Below are 20845 nucleotides of genomic sequence, written 5' to 3'. Positions count from 1 at the left end.
TCCCACCGGCTGGCAGACGGAGGCCGAGCTGCTGTTGCCCCTGCCGAGGCCGCAGATCGCAGAGGCGGAGGAGAAGCCCCGTCTTCCCAGGAGAGAGCTGGAGGTGTAACACTGTCGACTCATGGTGGCTGGGGGAGACGGGAGGTGAAGCGGTAACGGCAGAGCAGAAGAGCGAGAGAGGAGCAGGGAGTGAAAGAAGGAGATCTCCTTTAGCTTCTCTGAGGCAGAGCCCTTCTCTTTATATACATTTCAGGAGGTGCCTGAGATGCAAAAATTTAATTTATCCACTGGGTTTGGCCTGCCTGGCAGCAAGGAATGGCTTCCAACATTTTAAACCCACAGCAAACACTTCTATCTCATATGAAATAATGTGGAAATTAAAATAAACTGCTTTGCTTGCAAGCTTCAGTTTCAGGACTTATATTTTACTTAATTAATCTGCTTCCTTATTGTGTAATTATAGTTTAGCAAAATAATTCAAGGGGTTTTTATTCATGACTTGTTTACGGTTTGGTTTCACCACAGCATTTAATTATGTTTCAGGACCTCCTGCAAAAATGTCGTGGCGATGCCGCCTCTTCCAGGGTCCCTCGCCAACTCAGGGCTGGCTCTTGAGCAATGACCAGTGGCGATAGGAGCGAAGGAAGGCGTATCCATCAAAGCACAGCACCGACGTTGTCGGGACCGTTCCCGTAAGCATGCATTTCTTCCTCTCGCGGGTACGGCTATGGCTCTCATAGGCGACTCAGTTGCGGCCGTGTTTGCCGGCTGGGGTGCTGATAAGCGGAGCAGGTTGGGGTTGGTGGTTTCCGTATCAATGGAGGATGAACCGAGCGAGATGGTGCCGAGGATAAATTTGGTCATGGGGCGGATGCTCTGGCAAATTGGGGGGTTCATGCACGTGAAGTCAGGGCACTGGTCCAGCTGGGCTTCGTGTGCCCCTTAGAATAGATGGGATTGAAGATAAGGTATTTCTGGGAAACGCTTCGCTGCGGATGGCGATTTATTGCCGAGTTATGTGCCTAGGGAAGGTGATAATTGTGTTTAGTATCTGGGTGTGATGTGACCGGCGCACATGGCAAAGTCACGCAAGCGATAGCCGGAGATGCAACAAAGAAGTGAAGCGAAGTGTTACAAACAGGTTGAGAAATGTTAGCCGGAGTGAACTTTTTTTTACTTGTATTTCTGTGACACACCTACTTGGCATTAAAATATTCTAGTAATATCTGTTAATGAGAAGGTACCATACCGTCTTAATTAAAATTCTTTAAAAGTTTTTTGAATTTGCTTGGAAACAAATAAAGTTCCTTTTTTGCCTTAACAAAGGAGTCTAATCACAGAATCACAAGTGGTTGCATAGCTTGCCCTAAGAAGTCTTTGCATCTTGTGCTGGGGCAAAATTAACTGGTTCTGGGAGGACTCCTCATCAATGCTATTGTAAACTTGAAATAGGTTGTCCTGAATTAAAAATAATGCAAAGGAATTAGGATGACTTAGAATATTTGTGGAGTCTCTTCAGGTAAAGATCTTACAATTTATTTTTTTTTTAATAGATCTCATAATGGGTTGAAATGAACTATAAAATACTATATGCAATTATAATCATGCAGTAGTTCTGTTGTAGCTGCAATGGTCCCGGTGTATTAGGACGCACGTCTTGCAATGAGATGAACTTTCATTTGTGGACAAAGCAGACGAGCTTTTGGGCACCGAGTCCATCATGTCACTCTGCCCGAGGTAATCCAAGCAGCGGGAGCTCTTGCTAGTAAGTGAAAAGGGAAAATATTTTGGAAATTTATTTGATTTTGTGCTGAAGTGTTGGTGCGAGCATTGTAGAGGACAGTTGGGTGTCTGGTCTGAAGCCACACCTGGAGCACTGCCTGGGAACGAGGCATTTATGGATGTGCTGAAGCATCACTTAGCCTTTAGGTAGGTCCATACAACGTGACTTTCATGAACTCTTCTAGATGGGCATAACAATGGGCAAGCTGAAAACCAGGGCGAAGCCAGGCTGTCAAATCACTGGCACAAGTGGCTGTAATCCTGCTTTCTGCGTGCCTCAGCCCTGCTCGCTGAGACGAGGCATCGGGGACGGTGACCAGGAGCAGCCACTGCCCCCAGCTCTGCTGCCCGACCGGAGCACAGAGAGAGACTCCAGCTCCTTTTCAGGACAGGAAAGACACGGCCCTTCATCCTTGAGGGTAGCCACCTGCTGGTTTTTCCAGCTGTGAGGAATGCGGATCTGGTTCAGTTCAGGTCCCTGCTATCCTCCATATCTCTGCTCAGCCACCCACTGCAGCGTGCCGGGAGCCGCACGGGTGATACACGCACCATGTGAGGGCTGGAGACCCTCCGAGCCCGCGGTCTTGTAGGAAAGCAGGGAAAAATGCCTCTCATGGGACAACCATCCATGTTCCTCCATCGGCTGCGAGCTTTGAGGTCCCTTCTTAAGTACGACGTGCTGCCAGGCTGTTTCCCCACGGATCGAAAGCAACAAACCTGCGCTTCAACCTCGGGCTCCTCCTCGCAGCCCTAAGAAGTGGCTTCTCCCAGGTGCCCAGCCTTGCACATCAGAGGGAGATGGTTCAGGGCAGCGCTTGTGGTTTCCATCTGCTGAGCTTTCACAAAGCCGGTTTGCCGACACGTGGTGGAAGCCCTGAGCACCGGTTACATCAGCTTCAGAGGAGCAAGCACTCTGACGTGATTGGGACTTCTGAGGAGAAGGATCGCGATCGCTTTTGTTTCATCGGCCGCGCACATGCACAGCACTGGCTCAGGTCAGATGCAAATGCCTTCTTCGTAGACACCTTCTTCATGTGTCCGTGCTTCGTCTGGGCTGATCGCAGGTCAGATAGTGTTTGAAAAGCTGTAGAAAGGGACCAGCCTTCCTCTTCACAGGGATGAGATGAAACCGCTGTTTCCAGGCTGACGGGATTCAGCAAAGCTTTAAAGCAACAGCTTACACCCAGATTTACTGGGGAAGCCCCTGAGGTCCTTGACCCTAAATATGCCTCAAACTTTGGTGGCTTCCATGAGACTTATGCCTTTGAGATTTACATGTACCCAGCTGCATTAAGGTAAATTAATTCTGCTTAAGCACCATACTAAATTGGGACCTGTTAAGCGATCCGTGCAGATAAGGAGAGCCTAGGGGGTTTTCCAGCCTCCTGTTACGATTCCAGCTGTAACAACCCAGCCATCCAAGTCTGCTTTCTCCCAGTAAGAAAACCGCTTTTGAAGACCCTCTCCTGAGAAAACGGGGTTGGCAGGGCTTGGCCGCGCTCCTGCTCTCCCTCCCTCCCTGCAGGCTTTGCAGTTTTTGTGGCTCCTTGCGAAAGGGACCGCGAAGTCACCATTAAAATGGTTAATGAGGGCCCTGAGACGTCTCCCTCTGGTTTCCTGGGTCCAGCCCTCCAAAGGTAGCTGTTCCTGGTCTCTTAACTGCAGCTTGATTCTGCTCCCACATCAAAGCAGATCGTGGATTTGTGGGGACCGGGATGAAGATGATGGTCTGGGCTCCTTCCATCGCCACCGGGCACCTTGTTTTCCTCCCAGTAGCCTTGCTCCACGGTAGCTGTTCACCCTCAGCCTGGCTTGTCCCTGGCTATTTATACTGCTTTGGGGCAAAAAGATGAACAAGATAATTCCTGAGGTTCCTTCCAGGCCATTCCTGGAGCACCAGTGGTCACTGCTCATATGCACCATCTGCATTTGCAGTGCTGCTAGATAAGACCTTGCCAAAACCTTTACCCTCCTCCTGCAGTCTTTCTGCTGGGCAATAATAAATTATGGGTGACCCGATGTCGGTCACGTCACCAGTATGGGTGAGAAGATGTTGGGCCATCATGGCAGCAAGCGAAGTAGAAGAGAATATCACTCCCAAAAGCGATGTCTCATGGAAGGAACATGGAGAGCTACCTACTCACGCACCCGCGCTGGGTGTCTGCCCTGCCTGCGTCCACCGTAAACGCACACCCTGACAGCAAATCCAGGTGCTTCATTCGGGGCAACTTTGTCATATTCTGGGCAGTTCTTTATTCGTGTGGTGGAAAACCTGGGCGATGGATGCAGAGCTGTGTGCGCCTTGCAGAGAGAGCTCCTGTGACTTCTGGATGTTGACTGCAGTCGGCAGGGTGCCAGCAGCAGCACAAAGCAACCTGTCTGGGTTTGTTTTTTTTTTAAAATCTCCATTTCGATGGTGTTACCAGGTGACCTAAGCTGAGAAACTCTCCCTCATAGTTCTTATTTACCATCTTATTTTGCAAGAGACAAATAGGTTTCGTACCCAACACCGCAGGTGTCCACCCCCTTCCTTTGAAACCTTCCTCTTCTGCACAGGCATTTGTAAGGCACCTCTGCGTCATCTGGCCAACCTTGTGCTAACACCCGGGGCCCGATGGACTCTGAGGGCTCCGAGTAATGGGGTGGAATTGGTATGACAGCATCATGATGAAAACACAACAGCCAGGACTAAGCACTGGGAATTGCCGCTGCAGAGGGAGAGCAACCACGAGCCAAGGGCACAAGGTTTGCCCTGAAAGTGTTTGTTCTGGGGAAAGATGGGCGATCCTTGTGAAAAGCAGCCATGAGAACCACAGCGGGTTTTGAGGCTGGAAATACTGCTGTGCAGTTTCACGGGACGGTTGTCTCTTCTCTTCTATGATACAGACTTTTTTAACCAGAAAGCATGTTCCTTCATGCACTGAGCCAGCCAGGGACTCCAGAGATGCCCTCCAGCAGCGGAGTGAAAGGGGAGAGTGTGGGAGGAGGGAAATTCAACTACTGAATTTCAACTAGTTCCCATCGATAGGTCTATGTCTGTCTGTGCACGTAAATACATATAATAATGACCATAGAAAGTAGCTGTTCAGTGCGTGTGGTTCATAAAGTTAATTTTGCAAACTTATGAACGGGTTTCTTAAAAATAAAAAATGAAGCCGAGACAGCGCACAAACGTTGCGTGTAGTTTATTGGCAGCAGAGCAGAGAACACAGAGCTTTTATCAGCAGTACGGTCTCTGTGCACCACGTTGAATTAAAATGCATCGCTCTGCAGAGAGGGACAAGGAGAGATGTTCATTAGAGAGCAAACCCTATTACTGGCCTTGTAAAAATGACTTGGCGGGCAAGATAACATAAAAGAGTAAAACCACTTCTAGCGTGGGAGTCCTCTTACCTGAATTCAGCTACCTAAAAAGCCATCACCAAGCTGAAGCTAGAGGCATGGGCTCCATGAATAGTCAGTGAGAGGGCTTGGTATCATCAAGCAAAAGCTTGTTTTCTAAAGTCATCAGTGCAGGAGAACCTGGAGACAAGGAGTGACACTTTTGCAGGGCCGTGGGGACATGGTCCAAGAGCAGAGGTGGTATCTGTACGCAGCTGCCAGCCTCAGCAAAATAAAAGGACAAATACGAACCAGGAGAAATAACAATGCTGCGTTTATGAGCACCTATTCATTAAGCTTTGGAGATGGACACTCCGATTAAGGAGATTACAGAAGGCATAGCTTCTAGAGGACATACCTATTATCTTAATGAATGGTTGGAGTCACTTTTGTGATTCATTTTGCCACCAACATGCAAAAAAACTCGCGATGTGTCACTCCAGAGGTAGCAGCTTGGTGGATGAGCTCTGTATTATGGTTGTCTCCACCGGGTTAACTAGAGATGAAGAGCAGTATTTGTCCTAGAGGAACTGGCAACCAACTTCCATTCATCACAGCCCTAATACTCAGAAAAAAAAAAAACCTGCTCCGAAGTTACCTAAAGCCCCAGTGCTGTCGGCCCTGGAGAGCAGCCAGCTGAAACATCGGGCACCGCAGTCTTGATTTCCCCAGCTCAGCAAGCCTAGAGGGTTGTAACCTCCATTTCCAGAGATTAACTCTCTGAATTGCTAGCAAACCACACATTCAGGGAGATAAAGGCAAGCAACGGCAACGATTATACCTCTGGACTGGTATAATCCCTCCTGCCAAAACTGAACGCTTCTCTGCCGTAGCTATGTCCTCCAGCGTGCGGGATCACCATGCCTTCCGAGATGCAAAGTCAGGCTTTGATTTCACTGTGTTTCTGAGGTGGATTCCTTCACTTCTTGACCTAAAGCTCCAGTTTTAGGAAACTCTTTTCTTCCATGGCCACAGATGTGTCCATACTGAGTTTGAAATCCAGCTGGGCCACTATCACCGTCTGTTACATCGGACTTGGGAACCTAAGCTGCCAAGAAAACCCAGCGCTCAGTAGTTGGAAAGGCAAGCCAGAAACAGCACAGAGAAATGGAAAAGAGGAAAATCTTCCTGTGATTCATACATTTTTCACAGCTGTATGTCCTTTCCCACAGGACTCCCTGGCCATACTCTGTTAGAGGATAAAAGAAAATACATTATTAGGCAAATCTGCAACTTTCAGAAGAAACTGCATGGAGTGGGATTCACAAATTTCATTTAACAGCTGCTCTTAACTCTGCACCCGGCTGATCCCGAATGGATCAGGCGCCCATCCTCCTCCTCCGCTCGGTGGGGATGCACACGCTGAGCAGATTCGTTTGGGGAACTCCGGTGTAATTTCTTGAAGCAACATCCACACATGGGTGTTTTGCCTTGTTATTTTCTTTGTTCTAGTTATTATGTGGTTGCTTTTTCTCATTGAATATCCTATGGGCTAATCTGCCTGCTGGGCGCTGCGTGTGATACCAGGGAGTGTTAAGCACCTGCCTCTCTTGTTCTCCAGCCAGAAATGGCTTGCGTATGGAAATCTCAGTGACCAAAAGCCAGCTTGGTGTTCAAGACATCCTGATAATTGCACACCTGGCCTTCCAGCTCCTCCTCAGCTTAACGTAGAGAGCACCTTGTGTTTTTTCTCCCAGGCGTTTTTGCAAACGCTGTCACAACGCTGCTCAACATCACAAATATCCGTCTGCAGACAGGCTGCCTGTCAAAGGACAGACGGATGGCTTGACTTTCCCTTTAATTACTGAGCATGACAATTGCGGCTTCGTTGTCCTCATTCCAGTTAAGGACTGACAAACACCCAAGGCGCCCTGTCCCCAAAACGTCATAACCCCTTTGAGTGACTTCTTTCAAGTTACTCCAAGAGTCTATGATAAAGGGAACCAGTTGCTTATGAGATTGCTACTGGGTTGGGCGTAATTGCCTGTTGCTCTGCAGAGGTTTAACACCTCCTTCCCACCCAAACCCTTTGTCGCTGTCACAAGCAGAGCGCCGTGGGGCAAGCTCACAGTCTCATCTCCAAAGCCGGAGGTCTCGGATGCTGAACGTTCAGACCCTGTTTCTCAGTTCCACTGAATCCTCTTTCCTTGACCCCAGAACTGAAAGATCACCTTAAAATGGAAAAGGTTTTTATGCTTTACCCTTCCACCTGCCTGCTTTCTTCACCTAATAACATTGTTATTTTAATTTCTGTGGTACAAAATAGCCCATTTCAGGAAAGCTGGCAGAGGTCCTGTTTAAGATGCTGTCCTAGGTCATCATCTGGGCTCCTCCAGAGCTGGCAATTGCTCTTTGCAATGGTATTCAGTAGCTGATGGATCCTTCATTTATGGTACAAAACCTTGATGTCTGCTGTGCTCTGAGCTCTGTTCAGTGCTGGGGTTTCTGACGGTGCCTATGTCCCACCGTTGTCCATTTTCACAGTGACAGAAGCGTTGCAAAGCTTGTGCCTAAAGGTTGCAAAAAGCCGCAGTCAGGAGCGATTCTCCTCATTTGCATCACTTTTGGGGAAATGCAGAACTAATTGTATAACGTGAGTCTTCATCCTGCAGCTACAACCTGACCTGGAGTGATTCATCACTAAGGAATATACCAAGCCTCCTTTAATCCTGAAAAAGGATAAATTCACCTACTGAACTGGACCATGGCCAACAAGCATTGGGTATAGACAGAGGATTCCCCACGTAGGTAGCACCTGAGCCCTGAAGAATGTCAGTGGGATTTTTGCTCCCGTATGCAACTAGCACATAACTCCTATTAGTGAATATGTTGGATAAGTAGACGGACCAGCTCCAAAACCCAACTCTCGCTACACCAAACTGGGCTGTGTTAAAGATGAGGGTGTTTCCAGGAAAAAAAAAACACAACCTGCATTTCCCTGCGGACAGAAAGGGAGGAATTGCTACCTCTTCAAACACCCATCTCAGCAATTCCAGCTCCTGCCTCAACAAACCCGCCCTGCCCCGCGGCACTGTCGTGGCACGGCGTGCACTGTCCAGGTCCTCGGGATCCGGCGCAGGACCGGTCGCATGTAGACACCGAGCACTTCACACTCAACTAGCCAGTTGGTTTGCATGGCTGGGTTGGGTTTGGATTCCCTTCATTTCTTCTACGCAGACTTGCACATCGTGTTGTCTGCGTTTAAGAGCTTCCTTGAGCCACCTCAATGGCACAAGTCTAGAAAAAGTGGAGAAGGAAAGTTAAATCTGTTGACCTGTGTTTGGGGAAGAGCAGATCTCCTGAAAAGGTTTTGTTGATGTAGAAGAGAAACCTTGAACCCCCAAAAATGTTTGGGGACAGCCAGATCAGAATTTACCTGGAAGTTTGGTTTGGCCACCAAAAGGAATGGTCCAACATTCACTTTGTTCTAGCGCAGCTGAGTTGAAGCATCCAAAGAAAACTGGGATTTCCCTTAAAATCACCTTAAAAGGAAAGAAGTTGTATTAAGCAGGGGCAAGAAAGATCCAGCATGATCCCCTGTTGCTTGTACTCAAGGAGGTGAAGAATCCTCCACCCACACACTGAGCCCCGACCACAAGCCCAGAATATCTTGCTCCTACCCTGATCCATCCCTTTTCAAGTGAGATCTCAGACTAAAAACTTCCCCCTCCCTCCCGTTAGTAATATTGACCACATCACAAGAAACAACTTGCTTTTGAATAAAATGTGGGTTGTGGAGCCGTCTGGCTGCAAGGAATGCGTGTTCACAGGAGGAACTAATTACCGGCTAATTTCTTACCTGTATTTATCCACAATCTGCTTTGTGGCGGGTTCTTTGGGTATCGTTTGTTCCCACCTGCCATGCAAAGTGTCTGTCCGCTTCCTCGGGCTGAAAATACGGCCTCGGATTTCCCATCTGTGCAGCCACGAAACACCCCACTCAGCTGCCTCCTCTCTGTGCTAGGAGTAATAACAATGTAGTAATAATTATAGTAAATGATGTGTTCGTTAAAGAACAGAAAGCAATCTGTCAGGAGGAGAGCTAGACCATCTCATTTGGTCCAGGGGTCAGAAAGGGGAAATAAAACCACTGTGCTTTCTGAATACGTAACTTGAAAATTGGATAGCTGAAGGAAGAAAAAAAAAAAAGCAAACGATCCCTGATAATGATTCCCTGAGTAATGGGAAAAAATGCGATAAATCTACATCCACTTTATCAGGCCACAAGAATGCAACTTCTGTCCTCCAGGAAATTCTGAGCTATTTAAACTTTTTTTTTTTAACAGCTAGGATAAAAAGCTGAAGTTACACAAGTTGATTTTTTTTTTTTATTTGATTTTAAGTGGGATATTCCAAACCATATCTTTCTGATGTGGCTGGGGACTTCCTAGTTTGGCTCTGAAAGGAATTCACCACAGAATAAAGCAAAATTCCCGCTCCCACCTTATCAGCAAAGCAGGCAGATTTGCTCCTGGGATTTCTTTATCTGTGTATTTCGTAGTCCCAGATGATTCAGCCCCAGAGCTGTACCATTGCCGGGAGCTTTCATCTCTGCTGATGCTTTGGCTGTTTTCACTGCTTGCAGAATGAGTGGGATGGGGATCACCATCACTGTGATTCACCCTGCAAGCTCCTCTGCTGCTATAAACTCCAAACCTTCTACATTCACTGAGGTCCCTGCAATCTCTGAGATCTTTAAAGCCAAAACTATGGCAAGTACTTCCACATCTTCCACCCTTCCACCCTCGCTGCATCCTCTGTGTGTGGTCCACCACCAAGGTCTCCATAGGCGTGCACAGAGACCAAAGAGGATTCTCGTTCCAGCACAGTTGTTCGAATTTCTTGCCCTTGCTACTGATTCAAAGGCTGGATGAGTTTGCTTTTGCCTTTTCTGCTGCTTCTGAGCTAAAAAGGCTTCAAAGACCCATCATCCAATGCTAGATGGTGGAGGTCTAGCATCTTTAGCTCATTCCAGGTAGAGAGAGAAGAAAGGGGCAGAGCAGTTTTTTTTTCGAGTGGCAGACTTTGAAAGTATCCCTTATGTTGGACATGGCTGGATGAGGTAAATGTCTTTCGAGCCTGCGTGGTTTTGTTTGGCTAGTGGCATTTGCTATCTGCTTTTGACATGAAAAAACATTGTAGTAACTATCAGACACGTAAAGAATAATGAGCAAGTGAAAAAACTTAAATGACAATCTTGGCTCGGAGAACATTCCCTTGTTTAATGTATTGCACTCAGGTTAATTACCAGTTCAAATATTTACTGCGAAGTGTGTTCTTTCAGTTGATTGCTGTGGTTGTGACGTCTCTTCTGCCTCGTACTGCAGGGACTCACTGTGGAAATGACTTTCTTGGAGATGACTTTCTTGGAGATGACTTTCTTGGAGATGACTTTCTCTCTGTTCCTGAAAGAGTCCCACCTCTTCAGCCTCTTCCCATGTTCTTGTCTTGGCGTATTTAGTGCAGAGAGATGCTTTAGGAGAAGGTGAGTCACCCTTTCTAGTCTGTAAATTAAGTTCAAGCTGAGCGGGTCAGTGTGATAAGGTTGTCTTTTTTGAAGATGAATTTATGGCAGAAGCCTTCCACCCTGGACAGGATGGTTGAAATGGAAAACACTGGCTATAAAGGGTGGTGACGTATTTGCAGGAGGTTGCCTGACGCAGGAGTAGAGTCACCCCGGTCTTCATACTGCTCTTTTTGCAACACACCCAAGACAGGTTTGGTTTTTGGAAGGGGCACCCTCTGAGTTGCTCATCTGTCCCCATGGATGATGGAGGAGACCTGGACCACGCACTTAGTCTAGGTGACTTTGCTTCCTCCCACTTGCTTCTTCATTTCCTTGACCATGGTAGGCTTTCGCTTGGAGTGCTTGTATTGGTCAACCAAAAGATCAAAACCAAAACATTTCATGGAATAAAATTATTGGAATGGTATTTTTAAATTATTAATAATTTTTACTAAATGAACTGAATGGAAACATTTCTCAATTATCAAAAGATTTTCTCCGGTTATTTTTAACTGACAGAAAATCCAATTCCCCAAAGTAAAACAACGGTTTGTCTAAGATTATTGCTATTAGAAGAGCAAAAAAAATAGTCACAACAATCCTCAAGATATTAAAAAAAAGAAGTGGGAAGGAAAAATAGCAATCACTTACCAGGAAATGTTCCTGAGCTTGTAATACAAACTTTAATGAATAGTGTGAAAACCATTTGAGAAGAACCTTTTGCTACTGTGACAAAATCTTAAGAGCTAGTCCGTTCAGCTGTAGCCATAGAGAAAAAATAAATGCAGCCTTCATTTTCCTCTTTGGTTTGCTAAAATTATAGCTGAGAATATTTGGGTGTTGGCTCAAACATGAGGAGGAAAGGAGCTACCCTTGTTTTGGGAGAGGTAGTATCATCTTCCTTTCTTCTCTCTATTATTCAGTCCAGCAAAAGATAATTATTCTCCCACTGAAATTAGGCAGTCGCCTACTGCTTCCTCCGTTGGGATGGGAGAAGTCACCCTTGCTCATGTTAGGAAGCTATTTTAGACTCCTGCCTGCAGTTCACCCCTGAAGCAAGAGAATGAGGCACTGCAACCGACAGCCCAGGCTTGTGTCTTCTCTTATCTGGGAATACCTCAGTGTCCTGACTTTAATGATCTGGAGGGGAAAGCTCTGGAAAACCTGGGGCTTGCTGGGCTTTCACCCCTTTGAGGCTGGGAACGTCATGCAAAGCCAGTTCCTGTTTCACCAGGCCATGGAAGGAGATCAAGCAAGGGCAAGACCAACTGGTCAAGTCAACCAGCAGCGGCTGGTGAGGACAACCTCAGGTCCCAAAGCTGTGGCTTTCTCCACCTCCTCTTACTCAAGCAACCATCTTTTTTTAGCAACAGCAAAACCCAACAAAAAGTGGCCTCTGAAACAAAGCCAAACCCAGTCATTCTGGCTATGGATTGCCAAGGGACAGCCATGCCTCCTCATAGCCACAAGGAAGACCCAGACTTGGAGTCACAGCGGTTCCTGGACAGCCGTCCTACGCACGCCGCCTGACCACAGCCCAGAGTGACATCGTGAAACCACACAGGGAATCGGTGACGTTGGGGTAATTAGCTGGAGCTGCCTAATGTCTCAGCAGGGACTCCAAGCATTGGGCTTGCCTTCTTTCCAAATTACATTTGCAAGTGGTGAATGCATTAAGCTCAGATGCAAAATTACCCGCCTAGGTGGGCTCCAGCTCATCTAATTGTAGCCACTTAAAATGAACTGCTGAACTGGGTTTCCTCGTTTGAGAGAGGGGCTCAGGTGGAGGACTATCCACCTCACCTAACCAGTCTGACGTTGATGGTCAAAGTTAGATGAAACAGCTTCTACTCTTCGCATAGAAATAACTTCTCATGCCCTTTCCCAAAGGTGCTTATCTTCTTCCTTGCATTAGTCTTTAATATTCACTGGGTTTTAGGTTGCAATTAGAATTTTGCCCTGTGAGAGCGAGGAGATTAGTGGTGCCGTGTGACCTGTAATTCTTCATGTGCTGGAGACAGGAAGAAATTCACTGTGATAATAGCGTCTGCAGATCCGGTGGATGACAGGCAGGGTGTATTCGTCTGAGTACACGCAGGCGTCTCGCATGGTGATGTCTCCATTTGCACTAATAGTCCTGCCCCGGGCTGCCTGCAGAGCCAGGAGAGATCTAATTGATGCAGTCAGTAGAGTCTAGAGCTCGATGCATTTCATGCTAAATTAGGTGGCTGTGTTTGGTCAGATGAATCACCCCATGGAAATGTTGGTTTCTTTCCATGAAATGAGCCCCCAGCAGTCAGCTCACATGTTGGGCTCTACATGGGAGACACCAAAACAGAGACAAAGTCAATCCCACCCCGTTACGGCCAAGAGGTCTCGTAACTTATCCCTTTGCCTTTTAAGTCATACAAGGTAAATGTCACACTTTGTCAGCCTTAATGCCACTGAAGCAAAGGTTTTTGTGTCTGAAAGACGTACGACTCTGGCAGTGCACGGCCCTGATCACAAGACCATGGAGCCCAGAAGGTCAGTGTTGGCATCTGTCTTCATTCAACTGCTGTGACATGGAAGGATCAAACAAATACGTTGTTCTGAGGTTGCAGCCGTGAGTGAAGCTGCAGACCGGCCAACTTGTTGTAAAGGACATCTTACAGTGCTCAGAATTACTGTGGAGGTTTTTGGCAATCTTTGACATCGGTTGGTACGTGGGCTATAAAATATCTTACAGGTGATGTGATGTAAGGAGGTAAATAAAACAGAAAAAACACCTTTAGATTCTCCTGGCATCTGAGTCCCACCGTGCTCCAAACTGCCTGAAGAGAATCCAAAGATCTACTTGGTTCTTTCTTCCCCCCATAGACTTCACCCATTTTGTAATTTCCTTAAGTACTCTCTATAGAAAAATTCAGAGACAACACATGTACTTTCAATGCAGTTTATTGAAGGCGCAGTGAGAAGCTGGGAAGTTTGAGCAGTCGATGAGAGAAGCTCTGTTCACATGAGTACAAGATGTCAACTCAGACGATTTATGCACCAATAACTTCCCTTGGCATTTTGGGGGTAGGGATGGGGGGGTGAGCTCTTCTAAAAATCAGCACGCTTTGAACTAGCCACCCCTAACATGCAGAAGCAAATGAAAGTACTACGTATTCGTCTGTAAGCAAATTCCACAAAAAGCCTATGGCTGCAGCGTAACTAGCAGGTGCTTTGAAATTTGAAATTGCCTTGTTTAAAATTTAAGCTCAAATTTGCAGCTCAGGGTTTCTTCTTTGACACACACAAAAAAAAAAAAAAAAAGAAAGAAAAAAAAAGGGAGCGTGCTCTTTGCAGTGCCTCCTGGAAAAGTTAAATCATCACTCTTTTCTGAAATGCTTTGGGAGGAGCTGGAAGAAAAAGAGGTGTCTTGTAAGGAAGAACATTGTTAATGAATCTACTCGCTACGGGGAAAGCCAGAGAGAGGAGGCAGCGCAACAAGCAAACCCTTAAAGCTGTGATAATCTAGACAGTATAAACTCAGAGAAATAATACTGCGCTGAGCACCTGCTGGAGAAGCTTGCCAGATGTGTCTTTAGGGTTGGGGACTCTGAAAACGTAACTTGGTGGGGTGTATAGCTGATGCTAATAAATGTGGGAATGGGCTTGGTGACAAATATCGCTACTAGCGGGTAGAGAAACTATCCTGCATCATCTCGGTGGTAGGACATACGCGTCTTAAGCGTTGCTCTCCAACGATGCTGGCTGTGCCACCTCCCCAGCTGATGGCCCTACGGAACGACGCACGGGTCTCTGACAACCCCGTAGTTCCCCACCACGCCGTTGTTGCACCCCACGACTTCAGGGCTGTTTGCAACAACGACGGGAGACCCTCCCAGCTGCCTGACGACGCAGCCTTGGTTTCCGAAGCTGACCACCCCAGCGGCTTGGCAAGCCCCCATCCTAGCATTCAAGCCCCCATTTCCCGTGCTGATGACAGTGCGGGCTGGGTACCCCCCGCTCCGGGAGCTGAATCCCCCATTTTTACAGTTGACTCCTCCAGCTTGACAATACACCTCTGGGACACATTGCTTGGCCACCGAGCTAATGACTCTTTTGGGGTGGATCCCAGCGCTCCGGGAGCTGAATCCTCCATTTGGGGAGCTGTGCCGTCCGGACCGTCTCCCCAGGGAGCCGTAGCCACACGCAGCCGCGTTTGCTGCCAGCATCCCGCAGTCATCGGGGATATTGTAGCCGCTGCTGACCACAGCTGCAAGACAGCCCACAGGATTAATTGTTTAGAGAGGAAAACTGGAAGACTCTTGCGAGGCAAGTTGTTTCATGAGTGACAAAACCAACCAAACCTGATTTCCTCTAGATTTGTCCAATGTATCTGAGCCCCAGCTCCTTCCAACTCCTTCCCCGTGTCCCAACACATCCCCTCACAGATCCTCCCAGTTCCCACGTTGCTGATCTGGCTGGTGGCATGTTCTTTCCCAGGTTCGATGCACATCGGTGCACTGCCTGGTGGGTTCACCGAGACAGCTTGCTGTTGCCTCCAAGAGTAGAAAAGGGTCATGAACTTGACCTTCCCCACCCCCCCTCCATCCAAAAGCTGGGGGTTTTTTTGAAATTCAGAGTTATTTAAGATTTCTGGGACTAAACCTTCAACATCAGCCTGGGTTGAAATGGAAAAGGGAGGCAGAGGGAGCTGGGGCAGACAGATAACGCTGTTCTGTAAACTGCCTTTCCTAAAATGAGAAACCCTCATGGTTTAAAATCTTCAGGTTACTTACACACGCTCACTGGGTTCCCCACACATATCCTGTTAGGGGAGAGAAGAGAAATGCACATTATCCTATTAACCAGTCGCATGCACATCTAGAAATCTGACATTACTCATAACTTCCAGCCATACATCCACCCCGCTTAATCCCTTGTTGTAACACATCTGACTATCCCTAGGACAGGAACTGTTTTGCTGGCACAAGGGTGGCCTGTATGGCCTCCAGCCATCTCTCCAGCCCCAGTTCCTGTGAGCCTGGGAGCATCCTGGAGCTGCAAAATTCACTTGGGAGCTGGAATCGTTCTGGCCTCCGATATACAGGAGAAAAGGGACAAGGTGTCTGTCACCCACCTGCTCTCTTCACCCTCCAGCAGAGTCTTATATGTCGCAATCTCGATATCCAGGGCCAGTTTGACGTTCAGCAGCTCCTGGTAATCCCGCAGCATGCCAGCCAGCTCATCCTTGGCCTTCTGGAGGGCATTCTGCAGCTCAACATGCTTCTCCCGGGCATCTTTGAGGGCACAGTCCCCACGCTGCTCAACGTCACAAATGGAGGTTTGCAGGCAGGAGACCTGTCAGAGGTGAGGATAACAGTGCAGGTGTCTTCAAGGCTTTGTTTCCTAATTCCTGGACATTCTGGTTTTGGATTAGTCTGCTCTTCCAATTGCAAACAGGAAAAAACCCCACCAGCGTCCCTTCTCTCTATCCACTTTTCAACAATACGCTTTCCAACTACAGCCTAGAGCAGGTCTTAAGTCTACTAAAGGCCGATGTGTCATCATCTTCCCCCATATCTGAGCTGTGATCCAAGACATTCCCCTTTCTGGAAACATCACCTCTGGGCCTCTCCTACCTGCTTCTTCACGTTCTCCAGCTCACACTGCAACTTCTGTATCATCCGGGTTAGCTCTGAAATCTCACACTTGTTGCTTTGCAGGTCATCACAATACTTGCCTCTCTTATCCTGAAGCTCCTGAAACTGGAATCAAGAAACAAGACAATTGTTATTTTTGACCTGCAGCCTGTTCAGTTGCCAGGCAGACACCCAGGTAGCTTCTTACTCACCCTGGTTTGGTAGAAAGCATCAACTTCTTCTTTGCTCTTCTGAGCTATTTCTTGGTACCAGCATTCAACGTTCTTGATGATGCTTTCCATGTCCAGGTCTCGGTTGTTGTCCATTTTCACGATGACCGAAGTGTCGCATAGCTGGCGATCTACCTGCGCGCGTTCCTACAGGTTGGGGAATGGCTTAGTCAGTCGTTAGCGATTCTCAGACTTTGTAGTGAAGGAAGGGCTGGGACAAAGAGCCACACTGCTCAGCTGGTGGATATAACAAGTCAAGAAATGTCCCTCAGGTTGCTCAGCAGAAAATCCTCCCTAGCTCGATGAGTTGCCACATGTCAGCTGCTGACCTACACGCTGACCTGCAGCAATTCTGTCCACATCAAGGGCAAGGAATTTGAGTGACTTAACCCTCAGTATCCTGTCATCTTCAGCTGCTTTACTGATGTTAATGACAGGATTAAGCTGGGAGTTTCTTTAGCTCTAATCAGACGACTGCAATCCGGAGTAACGAGACAGACACATCTCTTTTCGCAGGGGTAGGGTTAGGACACAGCCAGTTCATACCTGGCACTGCATTAAGAAAGGGGGAACCACCCTATTTCCAGCATAATCATGTTAATATTATATCAACGCGGTACTTCCATGCTTTCAAGTGTTCAGGGCTTAGGATGAGACATGTCCAAGAGGGGTTTCAAGCTGTAGAAATTTGAAGCGCCTGAAGGATGAGGCAACATCACCAAACTCCTGGAACGGACCAGAGAAACTCACCTCCTCAAACACACATTTCAACAACTCCAACTGCCTTCTTAACAGATCCACCTTCACCTCCAGCTCTTCCTTGTTCAAAAAGATACAGTCTGCATCCTGAAAGAGAGGAGACACGTTCCAGCCCAATCTCGCTGAAAACATTGGAGAAACACACAGAAGACAGAGGCAGCACCAATAAAACAGAAACCTGTTTCAACAAGATTTCAAGAGCAGAAAAGTGTGAGAGGGTGAGTCAAGATGCCCTGGTGTCTCCTAAAAGAAAACAAAACCATTTCAACGTGACTTACAGGGATTAGTTTGGTTATTAGTTAGGACCTAGCTACAAACTCAGAATTGACTAATGAGTATTTAAACATAATTTTTTAATATTGTTCAAATGACTTCTGCTTTTCTGATGTCCAAGTATAAAGGATGTGAAGAGACGGTCAGAAAATAACCAGCGTCTTAGACACCAGGTATTCCAGTGTGACCTCTCCTACTCTGTCCCCCTTCCACAAATACACCCTCCCATTACACTTCAAGAATGTGCTTGGGGTAACAGAACTATTGCTGTAGTGCTGATGATGTAAGCTTTGAGGATACATTATTTTTACTTTCTACTTGCATTTGCCTCTTTTTCTGACCCTGTGCCTCTTTACGGGCATCCCTCCTTCTGCTCATTGTAACACTTTTGCCGGGCATTTGCTCATAAGGCACTATTTCAACCAAGCTTTACACCGAATAAACTCATTATAGGTATAATGTTCATGTATTTTGAGCTGCTCACCTTTTTGAGTGCCACAAACTCATTCTCCACCGTTGTACGCCTGTTGATTTCCTCTTCGTATCTGTTGGGAAAGGAGAAGGAAAGGGCTGGGGCAAGCGATACTATCAGACACACAGACATTAACCATCAGGCATAAATAACAACCATCGCTTGCTCAGAGACTGCCGTCAGGCACTGCAAAATCAGTGTCTGGAGACCAAACATTAGACCATCCCAAGATCAGAAGCTTCTTCATGAACAACAACATTAACAATGCAAAGAGTTTGCAAGTGAGACAGAAGACTGTGACATCCCCAAAGGGGATGTGCCACATGTCTGGGAGATGTTGCCTGAGATGAACCAGAGGAGCGAAATGCCAACAGCCAGAAAAGACCTGAAGGTCCTTACTTGCACTTGAACTCCTCCACCAGCTGGCTTGTGGCACATTCTTCGCTGCCCAGTTTTTGCTTTTCACATAGCAAGCAGTCCAGGCGCTTCCGCAGGTCACAGATGTAATTCTCAAAGTACAGTTCGAGGTTTTTCCCTTTCTTTGGTAGGACATATTGCTGCAGGAGGCCCCACTTGGTCTCCAGCACTTTGTTCTGCTGCTCCAGGAATCGGACCTGCAGGCCAAAAAATAGCAATTCTTCAAATAAAGAGGTGGATGCAATAACTCAGCACCTGGTTTAGCTCTGACTGTAAAACTGCGGGTGTAAGAACAGGATTTTTGGGAAGTGAGAGGTGATATACCACGATGATCATCTGCCCTTATTTACAGATATGGAAGTCACATGTCTAAACTATTTAGAAATCCAAAGCCACATGTCTAAATCTGCCTTTCTGACCGATGAATAGAAATAAAGCTCCTCTGGTGCCTCTGATTTATTTTAGGATGAGATTCAGTCCCCAGAGGGTGGAACCTGGTTGTCTCCGGTTTTTTCTACAAAGGGATCCTAAGGTGACAGCTCAGACTTAGATATCTAACGTTTAGGTGCCTGAATCAAGATTAACCTCCTTTGCCTTCAGGAATGTTTTTGGAACAGTCGCTATATTTGAAGACAGAGAAGGGGAAAGGGTCTCGTACAGGACAGAAGGATGACCCCATCAGGGCTGTAACTTCCAGCTGAGCTAGAACAAGGCTGCAATGAGAAATCCAGCCTTGAACTGGAGCCGTCCAGAGAGGAGACACCCGCAAGAAAGCCCAGTGCTACCATGGCCACGATACAAACCCCTTCAAATGCCCGTATGTGGCTGAAATGAGCCCGTCCCCGACACTGAGGATCTCACTCTGAACCAACGCAGCTCTGTGGGAACCTGGACCCTTGCACGGACCCGGCTCGGTGATTCATGGCACAGGCTGGACTGGGGTTTTGGAGGAGGCTGGTTGTATTTTATTTTTCTTAAAGAAGTGCAAGCACACAGCAGGTTTGCACCTACCTTATCGATGAAGCAGGCAAATTGGGTGTTGAGGGTCTTGATCTGTTCCTTCTCCTGACAGCGTATTTCATGTTCCAGCGGGTCAACCCCAACGCAGAGGGGCTTCAGAAGCCGTTCATCAATGCAGATACCTTGGATGCCATCGGCCTTGCGGTCGGGGTAACCTCTCACGATACTATATCCCCTGGGGCCACAAAGGCCAACCCTTCCTCCAACACTACCGCAGCCTACACCTCCGAAGCCCAACTCTCCAAAACATCCAGTACCGCAGACCCCGTTCACGTAGGAAATTCTCCTGTTTCCACCCAGGTTGCAGACGCTCCTGCTGCTGTAGGCACCAGCTCCGCATCGGACAGGTTGGCAGGCAGAAGCAGCGTAGCTTCGACCACAAATCTCCGAAGCTGAACTGAAGCCTCTTCGTCCCAGGACAGATCTCACCGTAGGCGCCTGTCTGCTCATCGTGGCTTATTCGAAGGTGGAATATGAAAGTTTAGGGGAAGTTCTTCTGCAGGAGAGGATCAGAGATCCCGCTGAAGTGACACGGTGATGCTACCCCTTATATACATTTGGGAAGCTGGCCTTGATAGGATCAGGACGTTAATTTAAAGTGCTTTAGGGTTTGGTTTGCCTGGCAGCAATAAATGCTCCTCAAAATGCAAAACAGCCCAGCAAATAGTAACTACTGAGGAAATAAAAAGGAATCTAAAAGTGCTCTGTTTGCAAGTTGGCTTAGAATATATTATGGTTTGAAGTGTTCCCCTAACTTACGCTAATTATAGTTTAGGAAACATTTTTGAAGAAACTCTTTGTGATTCGTTTGCAGTGTGTTGTTTGGGGTTTTGTGTCTCATGGATTTTTGTGTATGATGGCATGTTTTGCAGACTTGCACTTCGTGGGGGTAATTTCACAATCTTTGGGTGCGGAAAAGTAACAAAAAAACCCAAAAAAACCCAAAGTCAACCATGGAAAAACACTGTGGAAGTTGTGTTGTGATGGATGGATCATTTCTGTGTCTGAAACACCAGCAAATTCGCTGAGTTATGGGTCTGGATTCATATGCAAGGACTCAAAATGCCCCCCAAAAAACATTCCCATGCAGCATTTCACACTGACCTTCTCTTACCACCATGAAACACAACCAAAACAGAGCAGGTTGCATCCAGGAACTGCGGCATATTTCAGTTTGCTTACCAGATTTATGTTCTGTGTAGTCAGTGACATTTTCACTTGGGTAATGCTGCAAATTCTTAACCTGAAATCCATTTGACAGAGTTAAATCTTTGGCCCTCACTATATTGGAGCTTCTACCAAGCTGGATGTTGGAGACCTTTTTGATTCATCTTCTGGTAGTCTCTGCAGGGAACAAAAAAGGAACATTAGCACGTTTCAGCCTGGTGAGATC

General features: G+C 47.1%; 2 protein-coding genes across 2 annotated transcripts in view; both read right to left on the bottom strand.

Annotated features, from left to right (window-relative positions):
• Nucleotides 1–15155, bottom strand: part of LOC104160942 (keratin, type II cytoskeletal 7-like) — a 20791-nt gene extending 5636 nt beyond the window's left edge. Inside the window, exons 1-2 of the mRNA XM_009699203.1 lie at nt 15089–15155; nt 14438–14912 (exon numbers count right to left, since the gene is read on the bottom strand). Of these exons, the coding sequence (XP_009697505.1) occupies nt 14438–14912; nt 15089–15155 (542 nt within the window). The remainder of the gene's footprint in view (nt 1–14437; nt 14913–15088) is intronic.
• A 554-nt stretch (nt 15156–15709) lies between these two features.
• LOC104160941 (keratin, type II cytoskeletal 4-like) lies at nt 15710–19965 on the bottom strand. Its single transcript, XM_009699202.1, has 7 exons — nt 19444–19965; nt 18415–18629; nt 18028–18088; nt 17262–17357; nt 16494–16658; nt 16282–16407; nt 15710–16000 (listed from the first exon to the last, which is right to left on the bottom strand). The coding sequence occupies exons 1-7, from the start codon at nt 19900–19902 to the stop codon at nt 15710–15712; spliced, it is 1413 nt and encodes a 470-aa protein (XP_009697504.1). The 5' UTR covers nt 19903–19965.
• Between the last annotated feature and the right edge of the window lie 880 nt (nt 19966–20845).

The sequence above is a fragment of the Cariama cristata genome, unplaced genomic scaffold (assembly GCF_000690535.1).
Source record: "Cariama cristata isolate BGI_N322 unplaced genomic scaffold, ASM69053v1 scaffold24784, whole genome shotgun sequence".
NCBI lineage: Eukaryota > Metazoa > Chordata > Aves > Cariamiformes > Cariamidae > Cariama > Cariama cristata.
This window is presented reverse-complemented; position numbering and strand designations above follow the sequence as displayed.

Coding starts and splice junctions, on each gene's coding strand:
- LOC104160941 (XM_009699202.1), bottom strand. CDS start 19,902: ATGAGCAGACAGGCGCCTACGGTGAGATCTGTCCTGGGACGAAGAGGC. Junction 18,630..19,443: donor TTGCCTGCTTCATCGATAAG/GTAGGTGCAAAC, acceptor TTTGGCCTGCAG/GTCCGATTCCTGGAGCAGCA. Junction 16,408..16,493: donor ATGCTTTCTACCAAACCAGG/GTGAGTAAGAAG, acceptor TCTTGATTCCAG/TTTCAGGAGCTTCAGGATAA.